Source organism: Diaphorina citri, unplaced genomic scaffold (genome assembly GCF_000475195.1).
Source record: "Diaphorina citri unplaced genomic scaffold, Diaci psyllid genome assembly version 1.1 scaffold723, whole genome shotgun sequence".
NCBI classification, from domain to species: Eukaryota; Metazoa; Arthropoda; class Insecta; order Hemiptera; family Psyllidae; genus Diaphorina; species Diaphorina citri.
The window spans coordinates 111,033-133,348 of record NW_007378156.1 but is presented as its reverse complement, the minus strand read 5'-3'; the positions used below and the strand labels follow the sequence as shown (position 1 = coordinate 133,348).

The 22,316-nt window shown below is 41.0% G+C and overlaps 2 protein-coding genes and 1 long non-coding RNA gene across 3 annotated transcripts; 1 reads left to right on the top strand and 2 right to left on the bottom strand.

Moving 5' to 3' along the window:
• Positions 1-61: 61 nt before the first annotated feature.
• Positions 62-3,323, top strand: LOC103511525 (protein farnesyltransferase subunit beta). The gene is made up of 6 exons (XM_026825262.1): positions 62-70; positions 135-373; positions 647-817; positions 1,634-1,763; positions 2,111-2,352; positions 3,311-3,323. The coding sequence occupies exons 1-6, from the start codon at positions 62-64 to the stop codon at positions 3,321-3,323; spliced, it is 804 nt and encodes a 267-aa protein (XP_026681063.1).
• Positions 2,653-19,431, bottom strand: LOC103511519. Its single transcript, XM_008476242.2, has 15 exons — positions 19,293-19,431; positions 18,776-18,904; positions 18,348-18,471; positions 17,513-17,726; positions 13,771-13,936; positions 12,954-12,980; positions 12,678-12,806; positions 10,347-10,470; positions 9,093-9,306; positions 7,377-7,509; positions 6,478-6,621; positions 5,833-5,856; positions 5,583-5,635; positions 5,253-5,358; positions 2,653-3,637 (listed from the first exon to the last, which is right to left on the bottom strand). Exons 1-15 carry the CDS (start codon positions 19,359-19,361, stop codon positions 3,488-3,490), a joined length of 1,806 nt encoding a protein of 601 aa, XP_008474464.2. The 5' UTR covers positions 19,362-19,431; the 3' UTR covers positions 2,653-3,487.
• Positions 19,432-20,453: 1,022 nt separating this feature from the next.
• On the bottom strand, positions 20,454-22,107 carry LOC113468402. The gene is made up of 3 exons (XR_003392163.1): positions 22,042-22,107; positions 21,276-21,411; positions 20,454-20,581 (listed from the first exon to the last, which is right to left on the bottom strand). It is a non-coding gene; the product is annotated as an uncharacterized LOC113468402 (long non-coding RNA).
• Between the last annotated feature and the right edge of the window lie 209 nt (positions 22,108-22,316).

The window sequence follows — 22,316 nt, the reverse complement described above, 5'->3', positions numbered from 1 at the left end:
TGTCCCGTTTCTCCCGTCCTTTTCCGGATGATAAGACCTCCATGAGAACAGCAGAAAATTAATGGTAAATGTAGGTAGATGCTAAAATTGGCACTGAAAATCTAAAGCTTCTTAATTATTAAAATTATTTCCAGTGCCTTGATGCAAGCCGAGCCTGGATTTGTTACTGGATCTGCCACTCTCTCTCCCTTCTTGACGAGCCACTCAGCTCAGCGGACAAATCTTGCGTAGTCAACTTTCTATCTCAATGCCAGTCCCCTAATGGGGGCTTTGGAGGGGGCCCAGGCCAGGACCCTCATATTGCGGCCACCTATGCTGCGGTCAACTGTCTCATCATTTTGGGAACCCCTGAAGCTTACAACTGTATCAATAGGTATGACTGGGTTGTTTGTCTCAAAGGTACTAAGTACCTAGGTACCCCAACTAGATATCTGTTTTACCTATGCTTTGCCAGGAATATAACGTTTATTTTTTCCTGAACTTTTACCTTAACAGATTAGATTAGTTTCGTTCTTGAAATGGCTGGCTTTCTCATATCCTGTCCTCCTTCTCTCTTTGCTTTTAGGATGATAAGACCTTCTTTCTTTATGTTCCCTCTAATATTTTTTTTTTTTTTAGTAATGATAATTGTGTGGTCCTTCCTCAGGCCAAAATTGAAGCAGTTTCTCCAGCGACTGAAAGCGCCAGATGGGGGGTTTCACGTTCACGATGGAGGTGAGGTGGATATCAGGGGGGTCTATTGCGCCCTGTGTGTGGCCCTCCTAACGCAAGTGTATAGTGAGGACTTGTTCAATAATACCAGGGAATGGCTGACAGCGTAAGTAGATAAATAGATTAGAAAAATTCCGTGATAAATCTGTTAAAAAAGTCTAGTTAGCCTGGTTGGTAGTGCGTCTGCCTTGTAAGCGCTAGGCCGCGGGTTCGATTCCCGCTTAGGGCGGATTTTATCCTGAGCGGACAAGGTTCGTTCTCGGAACGGCTGGCTTTCTCCTATCCTATCTTCCTTCATTTTCTGCGTCACGGGACCCAGGCAGTTTTCAATGTCTGTTCTGATCGTTTCATTTGGGTTTGGTGGGGCTTCGTTTGTTTGGCGGGGCTAATTAGCTGAGGTTTTGTTCCCGTCAATATTATTGTTCGTTTTGTCGACACATCTGTAGATATCTATAGGTATAGAGAGTGCACTAATTACACCTCAATATAGGTAACCATATCGCGAGAGCTACGTAGATTGAAAGTATACAGAGGGAGGCTGCATAGGATAGAAGATGTTTGTTGACACCGTTCAATCTGCCTGATAGGGAGGTGTACCTACTGTACCTATTTGTAAACTACTATTGCTAATTAGGTTGATAACTTGATACATACCTACCTATCCAATTGCAATCCTGCACCTAAGAATAGCCCCTGTTTCTATGTGGGTTAATTTTTTCAAAATAAACAAAACTCGGTACATACCTAATTATTTGTCAATGTTTATTTTAGAAGTAACCAACCTCTTAAAAAAAAAAAAAAAAAAAAAAAATCTTCGATGTTTTGACTTCAGTCTTGGATTCTCACAACTTTTTCCGTAGGAAAAGCCCAAATTCATATCTTCCATTGAGGGCTAAACTTTAATTTATTGTTATCTCTACAGGTGTCAAACATACGAGGGTGGATTCTCCGGATATCCTGGGTTCGAGGCTCATGGTGGCTATACCTTCTGTGGATTTGCAGCTCTGTGTCTACTCAAGTCTGAACATCTCTGTGATATCAAAGCTCTTCTGGTAAGTGTAGACTTTATATATCTTTAAGGCCAGCCAAACTTTTCAGGTTAAGATAATGGCCTAACGGTCAATTCTTGACATTAGCTAACAGCAACATCTTTTCACGTTTAAAAACTAAGAACTTTTTTCCGTCACATACGTTCAGCTTTTTTTATGTCTGTCTTAGACAAAACCTGAAGTGAGTGGCCAGCCTAAATGCACACCCACAAAGAGACTTGGATGCCTACTTAGACAGCAACTATGGCACATTAAGTGCACTCTAGGATATCAATAACACTCGATAAATTCTAGATCTCAATTTTGGGTCAGAATTTAGGTGCTGATTTAATGTCGGTCTCTTCTTTCAGAGGTGGACTACCAACAGACAGATGAACTTCGAGGGCGGATTCCAGGGCCGTACCAACAAACTAGTGGATGGTTGTTATTCCTTCTGGCAGGGAGGTCTGTTTCCTCTCATCTACCGGAGTCTAATGAAGGCAGGTGATACCTGTCTGGATGGCCATTGGCTGTTTCATCATAGAGCTCTGCAAGAATATATCCTCATCTGCTGTCAGCACTTTAACGGCGGACTTCTGGATAAGCCTGAAAAGTTAGTATTCCTCCCAGCTTTATAAAAGGAGATATTACCTACCCAAGTAAACAGCTTGAAGCTGGAAATTATTTTTGTAAGTAGACTAGCTTGGGTAGTACATCTGCCTTGAAAGTGCTTTGTCGTAAACAGATAAGGTTTGTTTTCGGAACGGCTGGGTTTCATTATCCTTTCCCCTTTCTCCCGTCGTTTTCCGGATGATAAGACCTCCATGAGAAGAGCAGAAAATTAATGGTAAATGTAGGTAGATGCTAAAATTGGCACTGAAAATCTTATTGAGTACAAATTAAAGGGTATAAAATTTTATTCAATAAAAATACATGTTTATTAAAATGAAAATTAATAAAAAGAAGAAACAAAAATAATTTATAGAGGAAACCGCCATGAGAAGAGGTGGTACTAACTTGTATGAGAATAGGCCATACCCTCATCACCCATAGCCACCTTTTCAAAAAAGAGCTGCCCCCTATATGTCAATGCAGTGAAAGAGTGACAGCCGTCTACATCCTGGAGTGCCCTAAACTCGCACCAGCCCGGTCCTCCCTCCCCACCCCTTTCTCTCTGCTAGACGAGACGGAGAGAGTAGACTCCCTTTTCCTATACTTGAAACGTATAGATGTCTTCACCAGAATTTAATCCCTGGACCGGACTCGGTGCGAAGGACATTAAAATGTTAAAGCACCTAAATTTAAAAAAAAAAAATACTATAAACTAATTACCTACTTTTTTTTTAAAATGGAAATAATCATGGAAGCCTATTACTTTAATGAATAAATGAAGAGATACCTAGAAAAAGAAAATGGGTGAAGGAATGAGGGGCTATAGCTTTTAGACACTCAACTTTCAATAATTTCCTTCCTTTCAGCATGGTTGCATCACGGTAAGAATTTAGATTATTTCTTTCGGATACACATGGCACAGTAATATTACCATGTGATATATCATTATTTAATTCTAGGTGTCATTTCTAAATGCCATGGTCAATTTTATTGATCAACTTAGGTGGTCTGAATTGAAAACATTAATGTCTTTTTATTGAGCTCAAAATGAGGACACATGAAAACCATCTAAGTTTGGTGGTTTTAAAACAGAACTTTACTCTGATTTCCCTCAATAATTCAAAGTGATTGATATCTTAAGCTCCCAGTTGTTTATAGAGCGTGGGTACATAGTCATCGTACTCAGCTTGGAAGAAGTTGACAGCAATTGGTTCACCCAGTTTGTATTTTTCAGCAAAATTAGCAATGGAGAACTTGGCTCGCCCATCTTGAGAGCTGAAACACAAAAGGAACATGATTTTTTACACTACTTCAGAGGAGTTTAAGTTGTAGTTAAAAAGGTGAGGTTGCAAAGTACCTAATTAAAAGGGTTGTCCCTCATATGATTTATATCCTATTTATCACATTATTAATACTAATAATTCCCATCACGACACCGAAGCGAATACAATAGTCCGTCCCTTATACCTTTTTATTACTATTGTAATAATAAAGGAAGGACGGACTAAAAATGGAGGTACCTTCCTATAGATAAATTCCAAGTTTTCATTGACGATTCTATATTTTGTTTATCCCCATTTTCCGCAGTAACTCCTGAACGGTTTGTAAGATTTTGATGAAATTTGGTAGATCAAATATGAACTTTTACTTTGCCCGAGCAGTCAGACTATTACCTGTGGTCAAACTCTTAATTGATTGAAAACAAAATTCCTTGCCTCGGCTGCAACTTGAACAAGCGACCTCGCGATTTATCAGACGATCACTAGACTACACTACCTTCTGTAACTATACACACTACTATCACGTCACGTGAGGGCCGTGTGGCTATTTTACGAAATTACCCACGATATTATGGGAAAACTTTGAACTAGATATCTTTTTGACTCCCCATGAGCTCACGTGACGAGATAGTGTGTTTCTACCTTATGTCACTCGGTTTATGTTCCAGGAACAGAGATCTATATCATACATGCTATACGCTCAGTGGTCTCTCTGTAGCTCAACATCCTCCCCTAGGCACCGATGTGATTGGTACACCTCAGAATTGTCTGGTAAGCTCTTCTGCCATTGGTGGAAAATTGTTGCTCTTTACTAATACTAATGCATAGGAATTTATCATTAGGTCATTTTCTTTTGGTGGAAAATTAAGGAGATTATAATAATGCCTTATTTTAGCTAGGAGCTCTTGTGAGTTTTTTTTTCCAAGAGATTTCTTATCTACGAAGATTCTTATGTTGTCTGGCGTAGATTCTTATGTTGTCTGACTGGGGGACGTTAAACAGGGAGTAGACCAGCTTAGTCTGGCTGGGGGACTATAAACAGGGAGTATACTATACCAGCCTGAATTTCCTTTGCTAAAGAAATAGCAAAGGTTGAGTCGAAGGGCATCCACTCGTAAAATTCTGTAGCCAAAAGCAAATGTCAGCCCAAAAGCGATCACCCTAGGGCTGATTGAGGGCTGACAAAAAACGCCGACCCCGTCTGTACACGGGAAAAGGCGAAGAAGAAGAAGAAGATTTCGTAGATTCGTATAAGCTTAACCCATCTTTTGGGGCAGTTGCCCATACACCTAAGCCTCAGAGTGGACTTTTTGTGTATGGAGTTAAGCTTTGAAGAAGTTTGTTGGAGGCAACTGTAAGAAGGGAGGTCTTATCGTCCGCAATGCCGAAATCGGAGGGCAGGATAGGAGGAGGCCAGCCGTTCCGAGAGCGAACCTTATCTGTTTGGAATTGTGACCTAGCGCTTTCAAGTTCGACCGCGCTACATTTCAAGCTAACTGGATTTAATAGTTATTATACCCACTTTGTCCTTGGTTGAGAAATGATATGATGTAGGAAAATGGCCTAATAGCTCATTCCTTTGCATTTGGTAACAACAAACAGAAAAATAAACACTAGGTACGATGGCTTGACTCTGAGGTGTACCAATCACATCGGTGCCTAGGGGAGGATGTTGAGCTACAGAGAGACCACTGAGCGTATAGCATGTATGATATAGATCCCTGTTCCTGGAACATAAACCGAGTGACATAAGGTAGAAACACACTACTCTCTCGTCACGTGAGCTCATGGGGAGTCAGAAAGATGTAGTTCAAAGTTTTCCCATAATATCGTGGGTAATTTCGTAAAATAGCCAAACTGCTCTCTCACGTCACGAGCTCATGGGGAGTCAAAAAGATATCTAGTTCAAAGTTTTCCCATAATATCGTGGGTAATTTCGTAAAATAGCCACACTGCCCTCACGTGATTGCCCAAGTTTACCGATACACCTCCAGGGTATTCAACCTGAAAATGAAATTATTGCCAATATTGATGTAGGTAGAGCTTTTATAATTGATAAGGCTTTTTTCAAAGAGGTTTGATAGAGGCAACTGTAACAATGGAGATCTCATTGTCCCGAAATTGAAGAGAGGAGGACAGGTTAGGATGACAGTAGGTTGATCTTTGACTTGAGTTGGAGTCAATACATTGCCCAAGTTTACCGATACACCTCCAGGGTATTCAACCTGAAAATGGAATTATTGCCAATATTGATGTAGGTAGAGCTTTTATAATTGATAAGGCTTTTTTCAAAGAGGTTTGATAGAGGTTGTCCCAAAATTGAAGAGAGGAGGACAGGTTGTTTTACTCGGCCAGCTAAGACTTTGCAAAATCATGATGACTTGAAACTAATACAAATTGACAAAATAAAATGCTCTTATAATCATATGCAGACACGCTACCCTCCAAGGCGACTAGGCTGGTCTGGCAACTTTCGAGGCTGAAAAAGTGACTTTTTTCCTTCAAACACTTACAAAAAGACCGAACGTTATCACTGTTTCAAGCAGTATTTTACTCGGCCAGCTAAGACTTTGCAAAATCATGATGACTTGAAACTAATACAAATTGACAAAATTAAATGCTCTTATAATCAGAGAAAGCTAGCCTCCCTGAAACAAACCTTACCTGTTTAGAGTAAAGTTCACCGATATAGCTGTTTTCCTCATAAGTCCAAGTTAACATTGATAATGAACAAAGGCCAAGGTGAAAAATTCTAGCAATTTCTTCAACAGTCTAGGGGTCTGGGTTAGCTACTTCGCAGTTGGGTTGGGTTAGGTAGGTACTTTTGCCAGGACTATGGACCTTACCTTGAGCAGTTCTGAGGGCGCTGTTTTAATGACATCGGGGATAACTTCGAGCTCCTTCAGTTTACCAGCAACGTCCACCATCTTGACAGAATACGATGCAGCGGAGAAAAGCTTGGTTAATTTCGTTTGAAGAAAGGTTTGACACTTCGGAAGCAAAGATAAGCCGGTGATAAGATTGGTCGCCATTTTGAAACTGGCGTCTGGCGTTGTTTACAAAAATTTGTCCTTGCTCGCGAGTTCTACCCATACCTGCATTGTGCTGCGCTCTAGTGACGGAATGTGGAACTAATGATAAAAGTACAGGGTGCCTCGAATGCTAAGGTACCTACATGGTACATTTTGTTTTTCTTCTTCTTCTCTGTTCTCCAAGTGGAAGTTCCGATGATTTTTTACAAAAATTGCAATTTTTCAAGACACCTACAAGAACCCATCTATTTATTAAAATGAAAAGACCTATAGATATACCTATTATATAAAATACAAAACAAAAGGTAGGTAGGTACCTAAGTCCTTAAATTCTCTAATTACTAATTACCTGTCTAAGTAAGTAGGTATGTACCTTCATAATATGTACCTAACTGTAAATAAATAATGATTTGAGAGGAAAAGAAAATGTGGGTCAAATATTATCCATCTTTTCTTTGTGTGTAAAAAGGACTTTACTCTAATCTCCCTCAATAATAGGCGTTTCTTTCTAAGTTTTTAGCTAAATCCCCATTAAGGATGAGCTATTCATTTTGTATAAAACAGGGACTTTACTCTAATCTCCCTCAATAATAGGCGTTTCCTTCTAAGTTTTTAGCTAAATCCCCATTAAGGATGAGCTATTCATTTTGTATAAAACAGGGACTTTTCCCTGATTTCTCTCAATAGGTAGTTCAAAGTGGATCACACTAAGCTCCCAGTTGTTTATACAGGGTAGGTACATAGTCATCGTACTCGGCTTCGAAATAGTTCACAGCAATTGGGTCACCCAGGTCGTATTTTTTAGCGAATTCGGCAATGGAGAAGTTGGCTCTTCCGTAAATAGAGCTGAAACAAAAGCAAGACATTTTCTTATTACAAGGTACAAGCCTTATCGGGATAAATTTCGCCCCGAGCGGAAATCGAACCCGCGTCCTAACGATACAGAATCACAGACGCGCTACCCTACCGTCCAGGCTAACCACGGCAATGGAGAAGTTGGCTCTTCCGTAAATAGAGCTGAAACAAAAGCAAGACATTTTCTTATTACAAGGTACAAGCCTTATCGGGATATCAAGCCTAACTAACGATACAGAATCAAAGACGCGCTACCCTACCGTCCAAGCTAACCAGGCTGGCTAGCGTTCTAGTGTTGTCTTTAAAACTTTGGGTTGCCAGCCTAGTTAGCTTAGTTGGTAGTGCATGGCTCTTCCGTAAATAGAGCTGAAACAAAAGCAAGACATTTTTTTTTTTATTTTTTTTTTTTTAACAAGTAGTTTCCATTTATTTTTGATCGATAAAAAACTCAGAACATACATTTTTTTTTATAAATGGTATACCCATCCGTAGCAGAGCTTGTGCCACGGATGGGGAGTTCATTTTTAATATTACAAGGTACAAGCCTTATGTTTAGGATAAATTTCGCCCGGGGCGGAAATCGAACCCGCGACCTAACGATACAGAATTACAGACGCGCTACCCTACCGTCCAAGCTAACCAAGCGTTTCTCCGAATGTCTTGGTTTCTCCGATTTTCTCCCAATGTCTTGTAGGTGTAGGCAATGTAATTAAAATGAGAGTGTTCCCACTACGCACGACACGATTTTTTCCCCCCCAAACGACACAAAATGTCCCGTAAGCAATGTCATTTAAAGAGAGTGTTCCCACTACGTACGACACGAAAGACAAGTGGGAACAACTTACTTGTCCAAAAGGCGATGCTCGGTGAAGACAATAAACTTGGGCTGCTTGTACACCAGGAATACATAGCGATGGAGTCCTGTATTCTTCGGGGGTCCTGCCCCAATGTATCGGGATAGATGGTCCGCTTCTTCCAGGTCTCCGCCTTTGATGTTTCCCATGAGCCAGTGGTGCCATTCCTTCACAGTGGGGTTATCCCGGCTCGGTGCATCAGGGTCTGGAATTAGAGGTTTACTTTTGGAAATGCCCATCTACCTACTATAACTACATACCTTCTTTCCGGATGGGTAGAAGAGCCTCACTAAGTGAGCATCCTGGATTAGAGCCTTTAAAAGAAGTAGATGAAAAGGAAGAAGAAGAAGAAGGAGGAGGGGGAGGAGGAGGAGGAGAAGTGATAGAAGAGAAGGAGGTAGAGAAAGAGGAGGAGAAATGATAGGAGAGAAGGAGGTAGAGAAAGAGGAGGAGAAATGATAGAGGAGAAGGAGGTCCCTTTACCTATCACATCTACTCTTCTTAAGCCTGTCGCCTGTCGTTCTTTCCCCAGGGAATACGATTACTAGTAAGCCTTCCGTTTTCCGTTGTGAGGAATGTCAGGGTTCAGTTAGTCCAGTAGGTTTACGAGATCTTGAATAACATACCGATCATGGCAAGAACATAGTTGTCCTTAGGGTTAGCAGACCATGTTACATTGGGCTCTGCTTTAGACACGAAAGACAAGTGGGAACAACTTACTTGTCCAAAAGGCGATGCTCGGTGAAGACAATAAACTTGGGCTGCTTGTACACCAGGAACACATAGCGATGGAGTCCTGTATTCTTCGGGGGTCCTGCCCCAATGTATCGGGATAGATGGTCTGCTTCTTCCAGGTCTCCGCCTTTGATGTTTCCCATGAGCCAGTGGTGCCATTCCTTCACAGTGGGGTTATCCCGGCTCGGTGCATCAGGGTCTGGAATTAGAGGTTTACTTTTGGAAATGCCCATCTACCTACTATAACTACATACCTTCTTTCCGGATGGGTAGAAGAGCCTCACTAAGTGAGCATCCTGGATTAGAGCCTTTAAAAGAAGTAGATGAAAAGGAAGAAGAAGAAGAAGCAGAAGGACGAGGAGAAGAAGAAGGAGGAGGAGAAGAAGGAGAAGAAGAAGGAGAAGAAGAAGAAGGAGGAGGAGGAGGAGAAGAAGGAGAAGAAGAAGAAAAAAAAGGTGGTGGCTCTCGGGCCAGTGAGGATCCTGGATTAGAGCCTTTAAAAGAAGTAGATGAAAAGGAAGAAGAAGAAGAAGGAGGAGGGGGAGGAGGAGGAGGAGAAGAAGAAGGAGGAGGAGAAGAAGAAGGAGGAGAAGAAGAAGGCGGAGGAGGAGGAGGAGGAGGAGGAGAAGAAGGAGAAGAAGAAGAAGAAAAAAAAAAGGTGGTGGCTCTCGGGCTATATGTAGAAGAGGAGAAGAATAAGAAGAAGAAGAAGAAGAAGAAGAAGAAGAAGAAGAAGAAGAAGAAGAAGAAGAAGAAGAAAAAAAGGTTGGTGCCTCTCGGGCTAACTAATATGTAGAACAGACAACAGAATATACCTATACCTTCTTTATCTTGCTCGAATGAGACTAAAAAGTCCCTTTACCTATCACATCTACTCTTCTTAAGCCTGCCGTTCTTTCCCCAGCGAATACAATTACTATTAAGCCTTCCGTTTTTCTCTCGGGCTAACCAATATGTAGAACAGAATATACCTACCTTGTTTATCTTGCTCGAATGAGACCCTTTACCTATCACATCTACTCTTCTTAAGCCTGTCGCCTGTCGTTCTTTCCCCAGGGAATACGATTACTAGTAAGCCTTCCGTTTTCCGTTGTGAGGAATGTCAGGGTTCAGTTAGTCCAGTAGGTATAGGAGATCTTGAATAACATACCGATCATGGCAAGAACATAGTTGTCCTTAGGGTTAGCAGACCATGTTACATTGGGCTCTGGTAGGTATAGGAGATCTTGAATAACATACCGATCATGGCAAGAACATAGTTGTCCTTAGGGTTAGCAGACCATGTTACATTGGGCTCTACTTTGACCTGAGTTGGAGTCAATTTATTGCCCAAGTATACTTGAACACCGTCAGGGTATTCAACCTGAAAATTAAATTATCAAATCAAATCATGGTTTCTTTGTGGTAAAGCAGAGAGCTTTTCACAACCTTTGTGGGCATCACAGCATTACACTTAGCCTCCTTTACTAACAATTCTCGTTCATCATCAATTTTTTTTACACTGGTAATGCCGTCACTCGTTACTAGTGTAAAAAATAAACGCTACTAGATTAAAGTATCTTCTCAATTGTCCTCACGAGGCTGAGTGCACCCCGGACTCCAAAATAATGCCGTCACTCGTTACTAGTGTAAAAAATAAACGCTACTAGATTAAAGTATCTTCTCAATTGTCCTCACGAGGCTGAGTGCACCCTGGACTCTATAAACGTCACTCGTTACTAGTGTAAAAAATAAACGCTACTAGATTAAAGTATCTTCTCAATTGTCCTCACGAGGCTGAGTGCACCCCGGACTCTATAAACACTGAGTCGTAAAAACTCCGCCCCCGCCGAAAATCGAACGCTCTACCTCCATAGTGCAAGCCTAGTGTGATACCCACTCGGGCACGGAGGTTGTTTGATTTTCCGTAATATTTTTAATTCTGCACCTAGTGCTATGTAGGTACTACGTACATTGTGAGGTCATCTACCATAAAGTTCGCCTTCTGGCGGGAATCGAACTCTCACCTTGCAAATTTTTCTAGAACTTGGTGACTGTCCGGTACTGATATTCAAATCTTGAAGCAGCTTATCAATTTTCTGCTCCTCATGATGGTGGGGATGGTTTTCGAACCTGATACCTTTGGTACAATGAGCCTGTATATATAAAAAAAACACACCTTTAAGGACTGTTCCCACTTGTCTTTCGAAAAAAATCTGATAAAACTCACAATCGTTCCGAGAACGAACATTATCCCATCAGGATAAAATCCGCCCCGGGCGGGAATCGAACCCGCGCCAAGCGCTTACAAGGCAGACGCATTACCAACTAAGCTAACTAGGCTGGCATTCAGAATTCTTCTGATTTCATTCCGCTTAGAGCTCGTTCCCACTTGTCTTGAGTTTCATCCGATTTTTTTATTTCCTGTAGGCAATGTAATTTAAAAGAGAACATTCTCACTACGCACGACACGATTTTTTTCCCGAACACAAAATGTCCTGTAGGCAATGTAGGTAATTTTAAATGAGAGTGTTCCCCTCTGTAGGCAATGTAATTTAAAAGAGAACATTCTCACTACGCACGACACGATTTTTTTCCCGAACACAAAATGTCCTGTAGGCAATGTAATTTTAAATGAGAGTGTTCCCCTTACGCACGACACGATTTTTTCCCGAACGACACAAAATGTCCTGTAGGCAATGTAGGTAATTTTAAATGAGAGCATTCCCACTACGCACGACACGATTTTTTCCCGAACGACACAAAATGTCCTTTAGGCAATGTAGGTAATTTTAAATGAGAGCATTCCCACTACGCACGACACGATTTTTTCCCGAACGTTGAGTGGGAACAAGGGTCAATGGTCTAGGTATTACCTTGCCCTTTGGATCAATTTAAGTTTCATCGATGTTGACATCGATGTTTTTGTTCCGATGTATCGATGTTTTCAAAACATCGATGTCGATGTCCCAACCCTATTCGGGAGTACTCTTCTCGTGAGAACTAACTCTTGGTGCTCTTTGGATCAATTTAAGTTTGAAGAAACCATTTACTGATGACAATTTGTAATCTATCTATATACCTACCTAAATAAAGTTGTAGATTTGTCTGTACATTGCTTAGAATCGTGAAATTTTTAGTTATTCTTACTCCTTATGCATCCACGATTCCAAAAATTACATTAGAAAAATTTCTGTCTGTCACGCTAAATAGACCTTTGGTTGTCCTCTTTTCACGCCAAAACGGCTCGACCGATTTTGATGAAATTTTTTGTGGTTGTTAAGAAAAGTACTCCAAATTTTAAAAAAAAAAAAAAAAAAAAAAAAATCAAATCATGGTTGTGATAAAGTAGAGAGCTTTTCACAACCTTTGTGGGTATCACACACTGTATCACAGATCACAGCATTACTAAGTGCCTCCTTTACTATCAATTCTCGTTCATCATCAATTTTTTTACACTGATAATGCCTCTACCGTTCCCTCTAAACTCTAATGGACCACTAGCGATCCCTATTGCTAGGTAAACCTACGATAAAGTTTGCCTCGGGCGGGAATACCCTCAACCATGTAAGATTTATATGGAGCACTCACCTTGCAAATTTCTCTAGAACTTAGTGCCTGCCCGGTATTGATTTTCAAATCTTGAAGCAACTTATCAACATTCTGCTCCTCATGATGGTGGGGAGGAAGTTCGAACCGGATACCCTTGGTACAATGAGCCTGTAAGAAAATGAATAACACACATCACACATCACCTACCTAAAAAGGAAAGTAATCTGGAAACCATGGAAAGGATTAAGAAGATACCGAAGTTGCCCATACGAAGATGTAATCATATGTATGAAATAAAACTGAGCGATGGCGTACCTGATAATGCTTGATGCGTTTAGTGGAGGAAAATCGATTATTTTAATAATCGATAATTCACCACATAAATGTCATTTAGTATAGAGCAAAACGGGTAGAAGAATAAGTGTGGAAACTCCCCCCCGCCAGTCCACGCGGTGGCGAGAGCGTGAAACTATAGCACTACCGGTCAATAATGGGATCATAACCTGTTGAAGAGAAAGTGTGGAAACTCGTGCAGTTGCATGCCGCTTGAGAGAGCCGCCGGTCAATGATTGGACCAGATTGTGCTCTTTTTAACATAGGATTAAATGGAAACTGACTGACCTTCCGCTTGCAATTTTAATATCTCTGGCTTAATTTGACCGATATTGATTAAAAAAAAAAAAATAATAATAATACATATGTATATATCTACCTACCTAGGTGCCTATGAATAAAAAAGTAGGTAGGTACCATTTATTTTGATTATTGCAATAAAATCGGTATGGTAGAATCACAGTTAAGTTTATTTTGAAAATAAATATTCAAGTAATCGTGAAAAAGGATGAAGTTTACCAGCGCGCAGCATAGCGGTAACAAGGAAATCCGACCTACAGCTTACATGACAGGCGCGCTACCATCCAAGGTAACTAGGCTGGCTACTCCTAAGTTTTTAGCTAAATCCCCATTATTCTAGCCATATCAGTTCTTAGCTGAATCCCCATTAGGGATGAGCCATTCATTTTGTATAAAACAGAAAACATGAATGTCTTTTTTATTGAACTCGAAATGAGGATAGTACATGAAAACCCTCTAAGTTTGATGGTTTCAAGACGGAATCTTTTGATTTCCCTCAATAGTTGACGGTCGACGTCACTCTAACCGAACCGAACAGTTTTTCATACAGTTTGGGCACATAGTCGTCGAATTCGGCTAGGAAATAGTTCACAGCAATTGGGTCACCCAGTTTGTATTTTTTAGCAAATTTGGCAATGGAGAAGTTGGCTCTTCCGTGAATACTGCTGAAACGAAAGCAAAACATTTTGATTACCTTATCATTGTAGGCACTCTAGATATATTACCTTATCATTGTAGGTACTCTAGATATATAAATATATATATTTTTTAGTGAGAGAGGGGGAGAGGGAGAGAGAGAGAGAGAGTTGAGGGAACTTTAACAACGGAGGTAATATCGTTCCGAATTGGAAGAGAAAAGGAGGGACAGGACAGGAGAAAGCCAGCCGTTCCGAGAACAAGCCTTACACTAGGTTCAGACTGCACAGTTTTTTACTGCGACGTTTTTTTACTGGGACAGATTTTATTTTTCAAGTGGCGCATGCATTTAAATTGATGTGTTCACATTAACCAACGTTTACTGTCCAACAGTAAAAAAACCGTCGAACAGTAATTTGCACTAGAATCTGTTCTGCCGTTCAACAGTAAAAAACCGTTGATGATTCAGTGGCGCTTGTAGTTGAATGAGCGTGTTCACACTTGAACGCTCTGAACGTTGTCCGTCCGCTTTTTTTCTTGTCTCAACAGGTCTCAGTTGTAATTGAATGAGCGTGTTCACACTTGAACGCTCTGAACGTTGTCCGTCCGCTTTTTTTCTTGTCTCAACAGGTCTCAGTTTTTTTTAATTTTCAATTGGGTTTTTGGTCGGGACGTTTTTTTACTGTCTAGTGTGAACTCAACGGAACGGAACTGTTTTTTACTGTCCAACAGTAAAAAAACGTCGCAGTTTTTTTACTGTGCAGTGTGAACCTAGTGTTATGCTTAGGATAAAGTTCGCCTAGCGTTTACAAGGGAGGCACGCTACCAACCAAGCTAAATAAGCTGGCAATAAAAGAAGTGCACTTGACATCTCCACTATTCTTGGTGGTGGATGTGCACATGGCGCATGATCCTGGGTACCCAAGTCCCACACTATTACCCTACCCTCCAAGCTAACTAGACTGGCTCTCCCTCGCAGGCAACGCATTAATGTGTTTGTGCGCATACGTTTCTGCGCAGTTCTTTCTGCTCCTCCCCTAGCGCGCCTGCATTGTGGCGCTACCTAACGGACGAAAAAACAACTGCGTAAAGTCTGACGTCATTGAACTCTTTCATTAGAACGGAAAATAAAAATTGAATTTTCGACCTTTTACAGTTATTTTTTTCGGAGTTTTGACCTCAGATTTGGATTTTTCCCAACTTTTTACATAGGAATCGACCATTTATTTTTAATACCCATTTGCAATTGCTCCATTTCCGAAGTCTGACCTATGGTGCAGGAGAAAAATCAAGCTCGAAGATAGGGGAGGGGGGCGGCCGGGCCTCCTCCATAACAATTTTTCGGAGTCTGCCGTACAGTAAAGGAGAAAAATGGAGCTCCAGGGCCCTGCACACAGACTGTTTTATGTACAATTAAATAATAATAACAATAATAATAAACAGGAAAGTGAAAGCGGCGACCTAGCGCTTATATGGTAGTGTTAAAGCAGGCACGCCCATCTAGAAGTGGGTTAGAATTAGTATGAGTAAGTGAGTCAGTGAGTGAGTCAGTCAGTTACACAAGGGGCTGTATATATTTAGGATTAAATTGTGTGAATATAAAACAAGTTACCAACCTGAGGCGCGGATTCCCAAGACAACGGAAATGACTACCTAACAGAATTTACCTTACTGTGTGCTTTTCTCAACCCGAGATTTATAACTAATAAACTTCGCTACAGCCCGCCCAGTTGTTCCTCTTCAAGAAGATAGCTACATAATATAAACACAGGTAGACAGATACATGTATAGTGGAACATAAGCCACACAGAGTTAATTGACCTGAGTTGGAGTCAATTTATTGCCCAAGTATACTTGAACACCGTCAGGGTATTCAACCTGAAAATTAAATTATCAAATCAAATTATGGTTTCTTTGTGGTAAAGCAGAGAGCTTTTCACAACCTTTGTGAGTATCACAGCATTACACTTAACCTCCTTTACTATCAATTCTCGTTCATCATCAATAGAGTACTCGGGGTGACATAGGCTACTTAAAATTATGTACCTATCACGTTTCATCCTGATTCAAAATGGCGGCGGTTCAAAGTCATGCCTATTATGCTGCTCTGTGGGGCATGTCAGGGAGCGCGTAGCGCGACCGTTTGTGTGTATGTGTGTGTGATTGGTGTGTGATGGGTGTGTGTGGGTGTGTGTGGTGGGTGGTGTGTGTGTGGTGGGTGGTGTGTGTGTGTGGGATGGGTGTGGTGTGTGTGCGTGTATGTGGTGGGTGTGTTGTGTGTGTCTGGTGGGATGGGTGTGATGTGTGTGGTGGTGGGTGTGTTGTGTGTGTGCCTGTGTGGGGTTGTGTTTGTGTGTGTGTGGTGGTCCCGCACAAAGGACGGGTCAACCACTAGTGAAACAATAAGTTGAACAGTGTTGTCTAATCTTGACTGTTATATAAGCCGCTACCTATAGTTATCATTTCACAATTTGTAGCACATAGTTGAAATTCTTCAAGAATGATATGGATCGGTGTTTAGGTACACATAGAAGCTTGGTCTTCGGGAGGTACTCTTCTCGTGAGAACTAACTCTTGGTGCCTTAAGGCGCGTTCCCACTTGTCGTAAATTTCATCCGATTTTTCTTCCGAATGACCTGTAGGCAATGTAATTTAAATGAGAGTGTTTTCCCACTAACGACAAGTGGGAACGAGCCTTTACACAAAATAGTACATTTGTATATCTGAGCACCTAATGTGAAGACCGACCATCAATAATGTGCTAAGTGCCAAAAATATAAAATTTGAGTTAGGTACGGATTCACGTACTATGTACCAGTGGACATACTCTGCAAAACGCGCTAAGCTCCACAACGTTCCAAAAAAAATTAAAAAATCCCGATAGATGGGGGTAGTGGTATGTGCCCGAGATAAACCAGGAAGAAAAACCTCATTATCTCAGTTTGAACTTTTTGGCACTTAGCACATTATTGATGATCGGTCTTCATGTATGTATATATATGTAGTTACTTGCTATGATTGTAAGTGTTAGGTCGCGGGTTCGATTCCCGTCCGAGGCATATTCTATCCTAGAGTTCTTGGAACCGCTGGTTTTCTCCTATCTTGTTCTCCTTTTGGTTGTTATGTGCCGGGTTAGGCTTGCGAGGGGTTGTGTTTGTGTGTGTGTGGTGGTCCCGCACAAAGGACGGGTCAACCACTAGTGAAACAATAAGTTGAACAGTGTTGTCTAATCTCGACTGTTACCTAAGCCGCTACCTATAGTTATTTGTGTGTGTGTGGTGGTCCCGCACAAAGGACGGGTCAACCACTAGTGAAACAATAAGTTGAACAGTGTTGTCTAATCTTGACTGTTATCTAAGCCGCTACCTATAGTTATAAAGGGCCTATGAAATCATCTGGTAATGGACGCCATCAAATCAGCTGATATATCAAGGCCATATTTTGAATAACAACAACGTAGATTCTGTTCCTTATCAACCACCAAAGACACCTGTTTGCTTGTGAGTTTTTCATATTTTCTTTAAACGTCCATCTTTTGTAACTCTGTGTTTTTAGTGAATTTTGTGTCCTGAAAACCCCCCTACAGGCTGCAACAAGGGTCTTACTTGTGCATAAGGCGAGGTTCATCGAAGACAGTATAATTGGGCTGCTTGTACACCAGGAATGCATATCGATGGGGTCCTGTTTGCTTTGGGGGTCCTGCCCCAATGTATCGGGATAGATGGTCCGCTCCTTCCAGGTTTCCGCCTTTGATGTTTCCCATGAGCCAGTGGTGCCATTCCCGGGCAATGGGGTAATCCCGGCTCGGTGCATCAGGGTCTGGAATTAGAGGTTTACTTTTTGAAATGCGTATGTACCATAACTACCTACATACTTTCTGCCATTCCCGGGCAATGGGGTAATCCCGGCTCGGTGCATCAGGGTCTGGAATTAGAGGTTTACTTTTTGAAATGCGTATGTACCATATCTACATACTTTATCTCCGGTCAGGTCCGTATTTAGGGGAGAGGCAAGGGGACCCGGCCCTCACCGTCGATCTTAATTTTTCTCCTTTACTGTAGGCCAGTCCTCTACTAACATTTGGAGCTCCCCCCCTCCCGGTACATCACTGTTTCAACTCTCGATGTCGAGTGAAACCGTCCACACTGCCTTGACAACATAATTATGTAGGTTCACCTCGTCGCGTCCAGTTGGTTTAAGAAATCCCGAGAAATTCAGTTAGTCCAGTAGGTTTAAGAAACCCCGAGAAATTCAGTTAGTCCAGTAGGTTTAAGAAATCCTGAGAAATTCAGTTAGTCTAGTAGGTTTAAGAAATCCTGAGAAATTCAGTTAGTCCAGTAGGCTTAAGAAATCCTGAGAAATTCAGTTAGTCCAGTAGGCTTAAGAAACCCCGAGAAATTCAGTTAGTCCAGTAGGTTTAAGAAAACTTGAGTAACATACCAGTCATGCAAAGAACATAGTGATCCTTAGGGTTAGCAGACCATGATACATGAGGCTGTTCTTTCACTTGAGTTGGGGTTAATGTATTTCCCAAGTTTACGCTGACATTTCCAGGGTATTCAACCTGGAAATGAAATTATCAAAAAAAAAAAAAAAAAAAAAAATCAAATCATGGTTGTGATAAAGTAGAGAGCTTTTCACAACCTTTGTGGGTATCACACACTGTATCACAGATCACAGCATTACTAAGTGCCTCCTTTACTATCAATTCTCGTTCATCATCAATTTTTTTACACTGATAATGCCTCTACCGTTCCCTCTAAACTCTAATGGACCACTAGCGATCCCTATTGCTAGGTAAACCTACGATAAAGTTTGCCTCGGGCGGGAATACCCTCAACCATGTAAGATTTATATGGAGCACTCACCTTGCAAATTTCTCTAGAACTTAGTGCCTGCCCGGTATTGATTTTCAAATCTTGAAGCAACTTATCAACATTCTGCTCCTCATGATGGTGGGGAGGAAGTTCGAACCGGATACCCTTGGTACAATGAGCCTGTAAGAAAATGAATAACACACATCACACATCACCTACCTAAAAAGGAAAGTAATCTGGAAACCATGGAAAGGATTAAGAAGATACCGAAGTTGCCCATACGAAGATGGAGTAGTATCGCTTTTGTTTCTTTACCAAAAAAAAAAAAATCACACACACATTATCAAACTGTAATACAGAGTTGAATGACTTTTTTTTTAGAAAGCCTTTCCGATAACGAGCCTTATCTGTTTGAAATTCACCCTGGGCGCGAGTGGAACCCGCGACCTAGCGCTTACAAGGCTGTGAAGGCAAGCACACTATGCCCTCGAACGCAACTAGGCTGGCCTGTCAACTTTCGAGGCTGAAAAATTGACTTTTTCGTACCTATAGTTCTTCAAAAACTTACAAGAAGAACGAACGTTAGCACCGTTTCAACCAGAATTTTACTCGGCCAGATAAGACTATGCAAATTCATAATGTTTAAGTCACCAAGACAAATTGACGAAATAAAATGCTAATCATATAAAATTAAACTGTGAGCTATGGCGTACCTGATAATGCTTAATGCCTTTGGTGGAAGAAAATCGAATATTTCAATAATGATAATTCACATGAATGTCATTTAGTACAGAGCCTCAAATCAGTGTCGAGTCGAAGGAGGTGGGAGAGAACTTGATGATTATATTACTGTAATCAAAATGACTTTTATTTAATTAATAGATAATTAACGTCACTATCGCTTAGGTCTTCAGTGACGGGGTTCTACCTTCCATACGGCGACAAGCTACCCGCCTCCTCACAACCTCACCCAACCTGAGTGGGACCGGGAATAGCCAACAGCATGGGATTTTCCAGATGGCCACCCATCCGGATTCCAACCATTCTCAAAGTTGCTCAAATCCATTTCAGAATGGTGCTTCATCGCTTAGGTCTTCAGTGACGGGGTTCTACCTTCCATACGGCGACAAGCTACCCGCCTCCTCACAACCTCACCCAACCTGAGTGGGATCGGGAATAGCCAACAGCATGCGATTTTCCAGATGGCCACCCATCCGGATTCCCAACACTCTCAAAGTTGCTCAAATCCATTTCAGAATGGTGCATTCAACTATTCAACATGATGTCACCACTCGTTTAAAAGTAGGCATTCTTCAAATTTGAACATTGATTGTGCCACCCATGTCAAAAATTCGGTAATTATGCAGAAGTCACGTCCGTGGAAAAGAAAAGCTCCTTTTTGTATTTAACCTAACCCTGTAATAACACTAATCACTGCTCTAATTGTGAAAACTCCTTTTTGCGTTTAACCTGACCCTATAATAACACTGGTCACTGCTCGTTTGTAAAAAGTTAGGGTAAAAGAACACTCAAATAAGCATCATTCAATAGGATAAGGAAAGTCGTGTGATGTTCACACCAGATTTTTTACACTGATAATGCCTCTACTGTTCCCTCTAAACTCTAATGGACCACTAGCGATCCCTATTGCTATGTAAAACTACGATACAGTTTGCCTCGGGCGGGAATCGAACCCTCAACCATGTAAGATTTATATGGAGCACTCACCTTGCAAATTTCTCTAGAACTTAGTGCCTGGCCGGTATTGATTTTCAAATCTTGAAGCAACTTATCAACATTCTGCTCCTCATGATGGTGTGGAGGAAGTTCGAACCGGATACCCTTGGTACAATGAGCCTGGAAGAAAATGAATAACACACATCACCTACCTAAAGAGGAAAGTAATCTGGAAACCATGGAAAGGATTAACCCTTTAATGCGCAAGGTCATCGATTTTGCTCAAATTTTAGCATGTTATAGGTCTTTGGTCATAGATACCGGAAGGGAAAATAAAATTTTCATTATCTCAATCTTTCAATCCCCTTTAGGTCAATTTTCCAAATGTTGCAGAATCACAACACTGCGCACTAAAGGGTTAAGAAGATACCGAAGTTGCCCATACGAAGATGGAGTAGTATCGCTTTTGTTTCTTTACCAAAAAAAAAAAAATCACACACACATTATCAAACTGTAATACAGAGTTGAATGACTTTTTTTTTTTAGAAAGCCTTTCCGATAACGAGCCTTATCTGTTTAAAATTCACCCTGGGCGCGAGTGGAACCCGCGACCTAGCGCTTACAAGGCTGTGAAGGCAAGCACACTATGCCCTCGAACGCAACTAGGCTGGCCTGTCAACTTTCGAGGCTGAAAAATTGACTTTTTCGTACCTAGTTCTTCAAAAACTTACAAGAAGAACGAACGTTAGCACCGTTTCAACCAGAATTTTACTCGGCCAGATAAGACTATGCAAATTCATAATGTTCAAGTCACCAAGACAAATTGACGAAATAAAATGCTAATCATATAAAATTAAACTGAGCTATGGCGTACCTGATAATGCTTAATGCCTTTGGTGGAAGAAAATCGAATATTTCAATAATGATAATTCACATGAATGTCATTTAGTACAGAGCCTCAAATCAGTGTCGAGTCGAAGGAGGTGGGAGAGAACTTGATGATTATATTACTGTAATCAAAATGACTTTTATTTAATTAATAGATAATTAACGTCACTATCGCTTAGGTCTTCAGTGACGGGGTTCTACCTTCCATACGGCGACAAGCTACCCGCCTCCTCACAACCTCACCCAACCTGAGTGGGACCGGGAATAGCCAACAGCATGGGATTTTCCAGATGGCCACCCATCCGGATTCCAACCATTCTCAAAGTTGCTCAAATCCATTTCAGAATGGTGCTTCCAACTATTCAACATGATGTCACCACTCGTTTAAAAGTAGGCATTCTTCAAATTTGAACATTGATTGTGCCACCCATGTCAAAAAATTCGGTAATAAAATTATGCAGAAGTCACGTCCGTGGAAAAGAAAAGCTCCTTTTTGTATTTAACCTAACCCTATAATAACACTAATCACTGCTCTAATAAAACTCCTTCTTCCGTTTAACCTAACCCGATAATAACACTGGTCACTGCTCGTTTGTGCCAGTTCCTCTGGTAGCAATATCCACGGACGTGACTTCTGCACAAGTACCAAAAATTCAACATTCTAATTATATTATTAGTGATATAAATAATATACTAAACTTATACCTAATATAAATAGATTAAATAGTGTGAATATAAAACAAGTTACCAACCTGAGGCGCGGATTCCCAAGACAACGGAAATGACTACCTAACAGAATTTACCTTACTGTGTGCTTTTCTCAACCCGAGATTTATCACTAATAAACTTCGCTACAGCCCGCCCAGTTGTTATTCTTCAAGAAGATAGCTACATAATATAAACACAGGTAGACAGAAACAGGGTAAGTGTACCATTTATTGGCCCACCTAAAAAAGGTACCATTTATTGGCCCACCTGCCCACATTTATTTGTTTCTAATTTTTGTTTTATGACTACAATTTTTGAA

What these genes read in the sequence shown, in the direction of transcription:
- LOC103511519 (XM_008476242.2), bottom strand. Translation starts at nt 19,361, where the DNA reads ATGAATTTGCATAGTCTTATCTGGCCGAGTAAAATTCTGGTTGAAACG. An exon ending in CTATGTTCTTTGCATGACTG is followed by an intron (nt 17,727 to 18,347) that starts GTATGTTACTCA and finishes CTCTAATTCCAG; the next exon opens with ACCCTGATGCACCGAGCCGG. An exon ending in AATACCCTGGAGGTGTATCG is followed by an intron (nt 5,636 to 5,832) that starts GTAAACTTGGGC and finishes TTTCATTTTCAG; the next exon opens with GTTGAATACCCTGGAGGTGT.
- LOC103511525 (XM_026825262.1), top strand. An exon ending in GCTTACAACTGTATCAATAG is followed by an intron (nt 374 to 646) that starts GTATGACTGGGT and finishes GTCCTTCCTCAG; the next exon opens with GCCAAAATTGAAGCAGTTTC. An exon ending in ACCAGGGAATGGCTGACAGC is followed by an intron (nt 818 to 1,633) that starts GTAAGTAGATAA and finishes TTATCTCTACAG; the next exon opens with GTGTCAAACATACGAGGGTG.